This window comes from Lithobates pipiens, unplaced genomic scaffold (assembly GCF_037356315.1).
Source record: "Lithobates pipiens isolate NorthernLeopardFrog02 unplaced genomic scaffold, aLitPip1_a1.2 Scaffold_13, whole genome shotgun sequence".
NCBI classification, from domain to species: domain Eukaryota; kingdom Metazoa; phylum Chordata; class Amphibia; order Anura; family Ranidae; genus Lithobates; species Lithobates pipiens.
In genome coordinates, this window is record NW_027507718.1 from 472,937,468 (window position 1) to 472,950,289 (window position 12,822).

General features: G+C 42.1%; 1 protein-coding gene across 4 annotated transcripts in view; it reads right to left on the reverse strand.

Moving 5' to 3' along the window:
* ZFYVE28 (zinc finger FYVE-type containing 28) overlaps positions 1-12,030 on the reverse strand; it is a 300,024-nt gene extending 287,994 nt beyond the window's left edge. For all 4 annotated transcript variants that reach the window (XM_077477912.1, XM_077477911.1, XM_077477909.1 and 1 more), the window contains exon 1: positions 11,812-12,030. In XM_077477912.1, the coding sequence (XP_077334038.1) occupies positions 11,812-11,850 (39 nt within the window). In that variant the 5' untranslated portion in view covers positions 11,851-12,030. The remainder of the gene's footprint in view (positions 1-11,811) is intronic.
* Positions 12,031-12,822: the final 792 nt, after the last annotated feature.

A 12,822-nucleotide genomic window follows, 5' to 3' on the forward strand; every position in this document is an offset into this window, starting at 1 on the left:
TCATATGGGTGCTGTGGCCCGCACGGTGTGAATTAACTGTTTGTTTCCACAGCTACAGCCACCAAAAGCTACATGCAGGCAACCTATGTAACCTGTATGTCCTTACAGCCTCTGCATCCATTACATAAGCTACCTGCACGCAACTGCAACTGATTCACACTGTAAGGGCCACGGTGCCTGTGGGAATGAGGCCTTAGAATAGGTTGGGGAAAGAGAATTAAGTTGGCCAAAAATAAATAAACAAACAAAAACAGAATTCTCCATCCACGCAAGAGGTTTATTTTCAATACGAGACTAGCATGCAAAAATAAAATAAAAACGTACAATAATCTCATTGTGTAGGTCAGGCATTAGGCTGCTACACCTAGTAAAGAGATAGGAAGGTAGTAGTGATGCACCAAAATTTTTCCCACTGAAAATTATCATCCATAAATAGGGTTTTCAGCTTGCCAAACTGCAGAAAATGCCTGCGATTTTCCATTGCTTATGATGTTTTTCGTAGGTCACGGGAAAAAAAAATGCATCAAAAATGCAATACGGGTACATTTTTGATCCGATTTTGCATGCGTTTTTGACGCGATTTGCCAACTATGCACCAAAAAAAAAGCAGCAAGCAGGATTATCAAAAAGGTGCCGATGACAATCGACAATAAATTCACATTTATTCAAATTTATGATATTAAAAAGTCTAAATATATATATATATATATATATATATATATATATATATATATATATATATATATATATATATATATATATATATATATATATATATATATATATATATATATATTTTTTTTTTTTTTTTACATTTCTTCAGTTGCTTCCTGGTTTCTGGCCTAGGACAAAATGATGTCATACATCCCAGCAGCCTTCATGACATTTTTTTTTTCCTTTCATCTGGTGAAGGGGCTCTCTTGGCTAAGCACACCCTCCTGTGTTCCTTTAGAATCGGTGACCCGTCAGATTAAGTTACATTCCATTACCTGCGCATGCATACACAGCTACCAGGTTTGCTAATCTGACAGAACGCCTGCAGTCAGAAGGCGGCGGCAGAAGATATATATATACAAATAAAATATGCTGTACTATATGTGAAAACCTAATAATCAGCAAAACACCTAAAAAAAAAAAAAAAACGAATATCCTCAACATATAATTGTGCCACTACACATAGTCCAAATCTGTAAAATAATCAGTTGCTCCGGTGAAAAAAAGTTTAAATACAAAACTTCCTTTTTATCTTCACAGATCCTCAAAAAAATTGTGCTTATGATGTTTCACCTCAGTGCTCCCCCATTGGGTGTGGGCTCACCTCAAATAGTGCGACCTCTCACTTATGTTTGGTCAATGTCAGCTTTTTAGACACCCCGGACTAACAGAGCAAATTTTCCTCATTCCCGTCCTGTCAATGTATGCCGAATAGTGCTTAGATCGTTAAAAACCATATATTTATTAAAATCACATGCATCACACTCACATTTATTGGGTGCTCCAGTGTGCCAACTGTATACAGCATATAAAATTAGGATCCAAAGCTCTGCAACAGCTCCATGTGACTCCAATGGAAATCTCTGCATCTTGTCAAACCATCTACCCCTTCCCCTACGCGTTACGCCATAGGGTCACGCGTCTTCTTCAGGGGGAATCAGAGCAGCGGACATCTTACTACAGTCAGAATAAGGCAGGGGACATCTTACTACACCTACATCACTCATTTTAGCAATAAAGTGAGCGTATATAAATAAATAGAGTACATTAACATCTGTGAAGCTATTTCCATGTTACATTTTTAAAGAAGTTGGACATCAGCAGCAGGAAGGTGGCGGAGGCCTAGTTGGTACACCCCGCACTGCTCAGCGCTAAACCTTTAGGGTTTCAAAATTAAACATTCAAAAGATATTTATTTATTGCTAAAATTACTGTCAAATTCAAGACGTAGCTGAGTGTAGTAAGATGTCCGCTGCCTTCTTCTGACTGCAGGTGTTCTGTCAGATTAGCAAACCTGGTAGCGGTGGATGCATGCGCAGGTGATGGAACATCCCTTCAGTTACCTAATCTGACGGGTCACCAATTCTGACAGAAGACCTCCCTGTGTTCCGTCACATTATGCGACCCATCAAAACTTGTAACGGAAATTACGTTGCGTCACGGTCATCTTGGTGCACCCCGCACTCAGCCACAGTAAGCCTGCAGTCTGAAGTCGCCATCTTTTTACACCCACCATAGTCTTACATTTCACACTAAACTGAGCTTATATTGTGAAATACAGTACTTAGAACTCTGTGACACTGTTTTGATGTTTAATTTTAAAAGCAGTGGTCTTCTGTCAGATCAGCAAATGTGCGAGATCAGCAGGCTTGCCGCTGCTTTTGAAATTCAACATCAAAACAGCGTCCCGGATTTCTAAATTCTGTATGTCACGATATAAGCTCAATTTAGTGGTAAAAATAAGTGTGAAATGCAAGACTTGTGTGGGTGTAAAAAGATGTCCGCTTGGCGACTTCAGACGTAAGGTTTAGTTAGCTGAGTGCGAGGTGTACCAAGATGGCCGTGCCAAAACATCACTTCCGTTACAAAATCTGATGGAACACCTGCATGCCTGAGCTACGGGCGGATCGATTCCAGGAATTAAATGTTACATGAATCATCTGCCCTTACTCAAGATGGCCACAGGTAGAAATGCTGGGGAGATATGAAGCGATTTCTCGCAGAATAAAGCATGGTTGGATGGGTGAATTTGCTTGAAATATTAAAAATGAATCAAGTAGCATTTTTGGTTTGCAGTGTTCAGATACAGTTTATTTCTGCTTTAAAATATATCCTGACTGTGTAGTCAGTCAGTCATGGCACTGTGTCCTACCTAGTAAGCAGCTGAGAGGGGACAGTAATAGCACAGAATGCAGCCCGAGACAAGTAAATAATTCATTGTACCATCCAAAAGCAAATATCCTGATAATATAAGAGCGCGGTGCACAAGTACATCCAGAATCAGGAGACCCCCTATACTCAAACATGATTTACTGAGCACCTACCACCCCCCATAATGTATTCTCCTGTACTATGTTTGGGGCTCATCACATCACTGCCTTTTTTGTGTTCGCTGCAATGTAAAGATCACAACATGCGACGGTTCCATTCGCATGGACATTTAGGCTGGGTTCACATCTATGCAGTTTGGAATGCGTTTTTACCCGCATCCAATTTGCATAGCATGTAAATGCGAACATCTTTCAATGCAGCCGGTTCTCATGTGCGAGGCGGCCGTGGTGCAGTTTCAAAAAGGGTCCTTTGCGTTTTTGGGTCTGGTTCAGGTGCAATTTCAGGTAAAAAGTTGCACCTGAACCGTTGAACAGAAACGCACCGGACTGTCGCATTGATACCGCAGCTGCATACGTGTAAACTCCGCCTTAGCCACTCTGAGAATCCCAGTGGAAAGAATCTGCTGACCCCTGCGGCTGGTACTGGCAGCTGTGGGAATAGCCGCAGCCACCGAGCGCCTACAATGACAGGCTGTCGGCTGACGCAGCCGTTTGTGATTGTTCGCATACCCATTGACTACTTGCAGCGATTGCACACAAAGTCAATCCCAGCCTCTGGAATCAGTAAGCTCTTACGGCTTGGATTCACAGTGTGGCTAAACGTTGTGCCTAAAAGGGCATATAAACATGTTACCATGCGTTTGGTAAAAACATGTTACGTCATAGAACAAAGAGAGGGCACAAAAGCATCATGTGACAGCATTACAGGTTATGGCAACGAATGGAAAGGGCACTGAAATTTTTTTTTTTTTTTAATATGTTGGCCTATCAATCTACAGTAAACAACCCCAATATATTAATATATATATATATATATATATACATACATACATACACATACACACACACACACATACATACATACATACACACACATTAGTGGTGCGGATCGCTTTTCAGAGAGCATCTGACAGGCGTTGGATGGCCTCCTCACCACCTGGCTTTAAACCCTTGATCCCCGCCATGGCACGCCACACTTGTGCGCAATTATGGGGTTGCTGGGCACTTGCACATTAGCCCCATTCACTTGAATGGGCTGTGTTTGGAGGTCACTGCACCCCCTGAAAAGCAACAAGGGGCATACAGCGATTCCTGCCACAGCATATACCTCTGCAGCTAAAGGTGGTACTGGTTAAGGGGCAGAAAAGGCACGGCTCATCTGTGGGGTTTTTATGCTGATTATCAGCACAGCCCCCACCCCTGCCGATCGGCTCTCCCTGTCAGTGTGAACCAAGGAATGCCGTTTACCGGTCCTTCCTGGTTCACGCTGTGATTGGTCACAGCTGATCACGTGGTAAGAAGCCTCTGTCAGAAGTTCTTTATCACGATCGGAGTTGCAGTGTGTCAGACTGACACACAGCACCTCCGATCGCCGTGCGCATACTGGCTGTGATATCCCGATGACGTCATATGACGTCCGGTCAGGATATCCCAACCATTTTATCGCACCTCATTCTGTTATATGGTGGGCGGCAAGTGGTTAAAATGTTAAAACACCTAAAAATTTCAAAACGCGGCTTTGACGCATTTAGACACGCTTTTTGTAGTTTTTCCTGCTCATGGAAGCACAGGCTGACGTTTTTTTCTACTACCCCTAAACACTTATACCTCCAAACGCCTCTGACAGTTTATGTGTGGACACATAGGCCAACACTGATGTGAATTTACAGTGAGTTTAATGAGTTTAGGAACACACAGATCCGCAGGTCATGTAAAAAGCATTGTATTCCATGGCTTTGGTTCACATCTATGTGTTGCGAATTTGGTGCGAGAAAAAAATAAATAAAGGGTCCTGTGCGTGTTGACTGCGATGCAAATTCCCATGGTGCAGTGCGAATTTGATCTTCATAGGCTTCAATTGATCTTGCAGTAAACTCGCAGCACACAGTTCACCTCGCTGCGAATTGTTCATTGTCTGCCTCCTGAAAGTCGCGGTACATTCGCACCTGTCCACTTCAAAACACAAGGCAAATTCGCACCTCACACATGACAACAAAAATATTATCAAATTCGCAGTACATCGCATGGCATTAGTGTGAACTTAGGCTTAGAGGCAGTTAAAAACAAAGTCAAACGCCCCCCCAACAGCAGCTGCAAAAACGTCCTGTGTGCACGAGCCCCGAGTGCAGAACAGTGCACAACGCTGCACACCAATAGGGAAAAAGAGCACATAACTGACAATTGGGGGAAAAAAAAAAAGTAAACAAGCATCTCCCCGTTCTGCCTAGTGACAGTGTCACTGATCTCTACCCTGTGATCGGGAGCAGAGATCAGTAACGTGTCACACGTAGCCACGCCCCCCAGTTAGAATCACTCCCCAGGGCACACAACCCCTACACAACCCCTAGTGGTTAACCCTTTCACCGCCAGTGTCATTTACACAGGAATCAGTGCATTTGTATAGCACTGATTGCTGTATAAATGACAATGGTCCCAAAAATGTGTCAAAAATGTCCGATGTGTGCGCCATAGTGTCGCAGTCACAATAAAAAAATATATTGCTTATTGCGATTTTTTTTTTTTTGCCAAAAATATGTAGAAGACTACGTATCGGCCTAAACTGAGGAAATTTTTTTTATATTTTTGGGGGATATTTATTATAGCAAAATGTAAAAAAAAAAAATGTTTTTAAATGTGTTTTTTTCAAAATTGTCGATTTTGTTTGGGAGCCACGTCGCACGACCGCGCAACTGTCAGTTAAAGCAACGCAGTGCCGAATCGCAAAAAGAGATTTGATAAATACAAACATCAAACAATGATTGTTCTTAACATCATCCACATTAAATATAAAATAAAAGCAGAAAATACCTGGAAATGAATGTTTAGGCCCCTTTCTCACTTGTACAACTTGTCCCACGATTTGGACCTGCAAAGTCGCATGACAGCTTGTTCCCCATGATTTCCATTGACAACCATTCATATTAGTACCACTTCAAAGTAGTCCCTGCACTACTTTGGTCCAACTTTGATGCAAGTTACACAGGCATTCCCTGAAATTGTGGTAAAATCGTGTGACTTTGAAGTTGCAGTGGCGTGAAAGGGGCCTCAGGCACCCTCCTGACATACACAACAGCCTGAAATACTGTAAATACAGACAGTATACAGGTAAGGGAGTGCTTTCATCTGCCAAAGGATCTGTATCTGTCCATCCAGTTCTGAGATTCACACTGTTCTGCTACATAGCATAGAGCTGCCTGGCAAGAGAGGAGGCCTAATATTTCTTGGCTGCAGTTAAAGCTCCACTCTGAGATAAAGATGCCCCCCTACTGGAAGTAAAGTCGCTGTAGATCCGAGGGGGACATGCAAGGAAAATAAAAAACAGAATTGTAGTGCAGGGACTATTTTGAAGTCGCACAAATATGAACGGTACAACTTATCATGCGACTTTTCAGTCCCAAATAGCATGAAAAGTCACACTGGTGGAAACCTAGCCTTAGGCTGGGTTCACATTGCAGCGATGCGGGAACGCAGCGAATCCGCGGTGGGTTCCTGCATCGCATGCCTCCCGGCGGCAGTTCACACTGCCCTATGCAAACTGCTGGGAGTGTCAGTGAAATGTTAATGACACCCCCAGATCAGTTCGAATATCGCAGTTCGATCTGCAAACTCGGACAGGAATCGGATCGCATGGTGTGAACACCCATGCGATCCGATTCTGCTGCGGACCAAAAAAAGGGTCCTGTGCGAGTTTGGGGAAGGTGCGATTTCGAAATCAGCCATACTATCTGTATGGCTGAACTCGCATCGCACAAAGATCGGATGTGATTTGCACTGTAGTGCGGTGCGAATCACATCCGGTTCTCGTAGCCGCAGCAGTGTGAACCCAGCCTTATACAGTAATCAGTGGCTATTTTTTTTTAGCACTGATCACTGTATAAATGTCAATGGTCACAAAATAGTGTCAAAAGTGTCCGTTCTGTCTGCCGCAATCACAATAAAAATCCCTGATCACCGCCATTACCAGTAAAAAAAAAAAAAAAAAAAAAAAAGGTGTGTGTGTGTGTGTGTGTGTGTGTGTGTTTTTTTTTTTACTAGTAATGGCGGTGATCAGGGATTTTTATTGTGATTGCGGCAGACAGAACGGACACTTTTGACACCGTTTTTTTTATTATTTATTTATTTATTTATTTTTTAACCAAAAATATGTAGAATACATATCGGCCTAAACTGGTGAAGAAATTTGTTTGTTTGTTTTTTTTTTTACATTTTGGGATATTTATTATAGCAAAAAAGTGTTTTGTTTTTCAAAATTGTCGCTTTTTTTTTTTTTGTTTATAGCGCAAAAAGTAAAAATCGCAGGGGGTCAAATACCACCAAAAGAAAGCTCTATTTGTGGGGGAAAAAAAATACATCAATTTTATTTGGGTACAACGTCGCCTGACCGCGCAATTGTCAGTTGAAGCGACGCAGTGCCGTATCGCAAAAAATGGCCTGGTCAGAAAGGTGGCAAATCCTTCCGGGGCTGAAGTGGTTTTTAAAAAGGTGAACTTATCCTTTAACCACTTAAATCTGAGGAAGATTTTGCCCCCTTCCTGACCAGGCCCTTTTTTACAATATGGCACTGCGTTACTTTAACTGATGACAATTGCACAGTCGTGCGATGCTGTACCCAAATAAAATTTTAGTCCTTTTCTTCCCACAAATGGAACTTTCTTTTGGTAGTATCTCATCACCTCTGTGGTTTTTATTTTCTGCACAATAAACAAAAAAAGATCATCAATTTTGAAAAAAAGGACACAAAAAAAAAAAAAAAAATATATATATATATATATATATATATATATATATTTTTTTTTTTTTACTTTCTGCTATAAAACATATCTAATAAAAGAAAAAAAAAAAGAAAAAAAAAAGAAAACATTTTCATCAATTAAGGCGAATATTGATTATGATACATATTTTGGCAATCAATATATTCATTGGTTTGCGCAAAAGTTAAAGCATCTACAAACTATGTGATTTTTTTTTTAACTAGTAATGGTGGGTATTAGCGACTTAAAGTGGGACTGCGATATTGCGGCGGACAAACCGGACACCCGACACTTTTTGGGGACCAGTGACACTAATATAGTGATCAGTGCTAAAAAATATGCACTGTCACTGTACTAATGACACTGGCAGGAAATGGGTTAACATCAGGGGTGATCAAAGGGTTAAACGTGTGCCTACTCACTTAGCAGAAACACAAGATCAATGCTTTCTCTCCTGACAGAACGACCATCTGGCTGGTTTACATAGGCAGATCGCCGTTCTGCCTGTTTAATCGGTGGGTGAGGACAGACATCAAGTCTGCAGGACAAGCTGTGTACAATCAAATTGGGAGCAGGTTGCCGGAGCAGACCCCTAAGTCTTAGATCCCCTATTAGGTACATGATCTGGCACAGAGCAGCCGCCCTGCCACAGTAACTGTATGGTGGGTGGTCCACAAGTGGTCAATCTGCAGTTGCCATGGTGCTACACATGTGATCAGTTATGACACCAGCCATTTGAAGACTTGACAGTTCAGTTCAAAGAACGAGCAACTGTGAGAGTTATCATTTATGGCATGCCAGGAATGTAACTGTTTGGGCTGGGTTGGGTTTAGTTCCGCTTTTAAGTAAATAAAAAAAAAAAAAAGTTAACAGTCAGCTCTTTATTGCAGAAGGGATTGCAGACACTGCCTGTATTCCAGGACACGCACGCACAGCAGTGATGTCATCCCACGCCAGCCAATCAACACAGCCAAAGACCAGTGTCCAGAAGACGGCGGGGAGAAAATGCAAGTGCGGGACCCAGCAGGCGTCAGACCTTTGAAGCAGAGACAAGGATTTTGCAGTGGAGTTTCACTTTAAGCAGCTTTACGTGAAACCAATTACAGGAAAAGGATTCTGCCATCCAAACACTTGAGATAGATGGAGGAATCCCCCCGCAGGGCATCGTATTCTGACATGGGGAACTCTACCAAGTCCCAATACACCGATCAGCGGCTGCAGCCCATTGGCACATCAGCAAGGACCTGGATGCGAGACCGACACTATATTAGCAGAAGTATTGGGACGCCTGCCTTTACATACATTTTCATGACATCCCAGTCTAAGTCCATAGGGTTCATTCAATATTAAGTTGGCCCACCCTTTGCAGCAAGAAGAAATGCTCTTCTGGAAGAATGGTCAAACATTCCCATAGACACACTCCTAAACCTTGTAGACAGTCTTCCCAGAAGAGTTGAAGCTGTTATAGCTGTAAAGGGTGGGCCAACTCAATATTGAACCCTACGGACTAAGACTGGGATGCCGTTAAAGACCATGTGCGTGTAAAGGCAGGCATCCCAATACTTTTGATAATATAGTGTAGAGGAGTATTGCTGGCTTCACCAGGTGAAAGGAGGGGGAAAAAAAAAAAAAGACAATGACTGTCAGTACAGGTTAGAGGGTGTGGTAAAAAAAAGTTAGTGTTATCCTGGAGGGGGAGGTCTTCTCCCAACAACCAGCCTGTGACTGGGCAGTGAAAAGAGAAGCAGCAGACTAATGCATTCATCTCTCTGTTCTCTACCCCTACCAGCATGCTCTTTATAATCAGCTCCACTGTACAGGGACAGCCGATACCAGATGAGATTCAGGTACTTATATTTATACACGTTAATGATGATGACATCACAGTAACCCTGCTTAGCACTCCTCTCAAGAGCCCTCAGTCCAAGCAATGGCATGGCTCCCGACAATTTACGCAAATGTTAAAATAAACTTGGTGGGCGGAGGAGAGTTTGGAGGAGTGGGAGTTCCCACATAAGCATGCGGACCACCCCAGGCAACACCCACATGTGAAAAAACTGAAACCCAAATGAATGAAAGTGGGCAGGCCTAAGACATCCAAGCTGAGAAAGAAAGGGCTAGATGATGATGGACATCCCCCCGCCAGGAAATGAGGAGGGCTCTATCTGACTTCACCTTCTAATGCACACAGAGGAGCTCACAGTGTGCAGTGCAATCAGAGCACGCCATTTCAGTGATGTAGAGGAACATGTACAACTGTGCAAACCTAAAGACAAGACGGCAGTTCAGATTTACATCATACCAAGCCATAGGAAGGTTCACCCGCTGCAACGTGGCACCAAACCCAGGGCTAAATACTCCCGAATCACAAACAAGGATTGCCAGCATTTCTCACCCACCAACCCCTCAACATGCTGCAAATATGAGGAGGCCAGAAAGACCACCCAAGACTACCCACCTACAGTGTGTGTCAGGACAAAGTTCACAACTAGAAGGGTGACACTAGGAGGCCACAAACCAACAACATACATCACCAGGGACCCCAACTCTTCTGATAGGAGACTCAACTAAAAACAACATGGTGTGAATGACATTACAGAGCAGGAAGTTATAATCGTACATCATGGACCAAACCCATCAGAAGTGCACACACCGTGGGGACCCTGTATACAGCAATGCCTGGAAATACAATGTTCATTGCAACCAGCAGACCAGAACAGGAGATATACTGGTGATACGAGATCTAGGAATAGAGGAGATATATATACACACACACACACACACAGGTGATCAGAGATCTATGAATATAACATATATACAGATGATGAATAGAAGAGAATAGAATATATATATATATACTCTATTCATAGATCTCTGATCACCTGTGTATGTATGTATATATATATATATATATATATATATATATATATATATATATATATATATATATATATATATATATATATATATTTATATTATATTTACACATACACACACACACAGGTGATCAGAGATCTATGAATATAAGATATATACAGATGATGAATAGAAGAGAATAGTATATATATATATATATATATATATATATATATCCTCTATTCATAGATCTCTGATCACCTGTGTGTATATATATATATAATATATTATATTTACACATACACACGTGATCAGAGAACTATGAATAGAGGATATATATTCTCTTCTATTCATAAATCATCTGTATATATCCTGTATTCATAGATCTCTGATCGTGTGTGTGTGTGTGTGTGTGTGTGTGTGTGTGTGTGTGTGTGTGTGTGTACACACACACACACACACACACACACACACACACATATATATATATATATATATATATATATATACACACACACACACACACACACGTGATCAGAGATCTATGAATAGAGGATAGATATGCATTCTCTTCTATTCATAAATCATCTGTATATATCCTCTACTGTACAGGTGATCAGAGATCAATGAATAGAGGATATATACAGATGATTTATGAATAGAAAACAATAGATATCTCATTTTACACACACATACACAGGTGATCCAAGATCTATGAATAGACGATATATATATATATATATATATATATATATATATATATATATATATATATATATATTGCAAGATCTATTTATAGAAGATATATACAGGTGATCAGAGATCTATGAATAGAGGATATATATCTCCTCTATTCATAGATCACTGATCACCTGTATATATCTTCTATTCATAGATCATATATCTCGGATTATATATATATATATATATATATATATATATATATATATATATATATATATATATATATATATAAAATCAGAGATCTATGAATAGAGGCTATATACAGGTGATCTATAAATGAAGGATATATATACACACACAAACAGGTATATAGAGGTGATGAGTGCTGTGATGACAGATGATGATGATGGGGGCACACATTTGGCCCCTGGGGGCCCCTTCCATTGGCAGTCATCTGTCGGTCTCCCCGCACTTACCTTGGGCTTGTAGAGCCACTTTCTGAACCTGTTCATCATTCCGTCCAGGGCTGTGCGGCGATGTGGGCGCTCTCCTCCTCCCCGGCACAGCCGGTCCCCGGTGTCCCCGTGCTGAGCGGCGGTGCGGGCTCCTCTGACAGCCCCAGTGCAGTCACCATCCCCAGCCTGCAGCCCTACCGGAGATCTCGCTGGAGCCGACTGATGTCACGGTCATGTGACCGGCCGCATGTGTGGGCGGAGCCCTGTGAGCCGTCTGGATGACACGGAGGAGCTCCGGAGAGCCCAGCACTGCCGCCCCCTGGACACACCGAGCTCCGGGGATGTCCGCCGTGTGCTCTGCTCATTCTATACATTACATAGCACTATTGATGAGGGCATGTTATATAAACATATATTCATTGCAGGGGTTTATAGAGTGCTGATCATGGATATATCAGTTTCTGCCCCAAGGAGCTTACAATCTAGTGTCCTTATCTCATATACCAGGAACAACAAGTCTATGGAGGGTGAGAGGAAAACTATGCCAGTACAGTCAGTGCCAGTGTTCCATCACATATAGCCACCCACCACATTTGGCTACCCGCTGGACTGCGCATGCGCAATATGCGTTTCAACGCTGTGGCAATCTGCGCTTGCGCAGAATTTTGTGGCCACACCCCTAAGTCCAGGTTCAAGCCCCACCATCCAAGTGGACATAAAATTAGATTATAATTATGCCAAGCGAAGCCGTGCCTGAAGCGTGGCGAGGGGCCCTGTGGCAAAGTGGTCTAACAACAGTGTTGGAACACATATGGCGGCATCGCGCATGCGAACTCCAGCGGGTAGCAAAATGACTTGACATTGGGACACATTCATCTAGAGCCCGGGGGGCAAACATACCAAACTGCACCCCCCCCCCAGATGTATAAGCATTATGTATCAGCAAAACCCCCCCCCCCCCCAAAAAAAAGAAAAACATGCAAAAATCGGAATGCTTATCCACTAAGCATAAATTTCCCCTCCTCCCTGTAC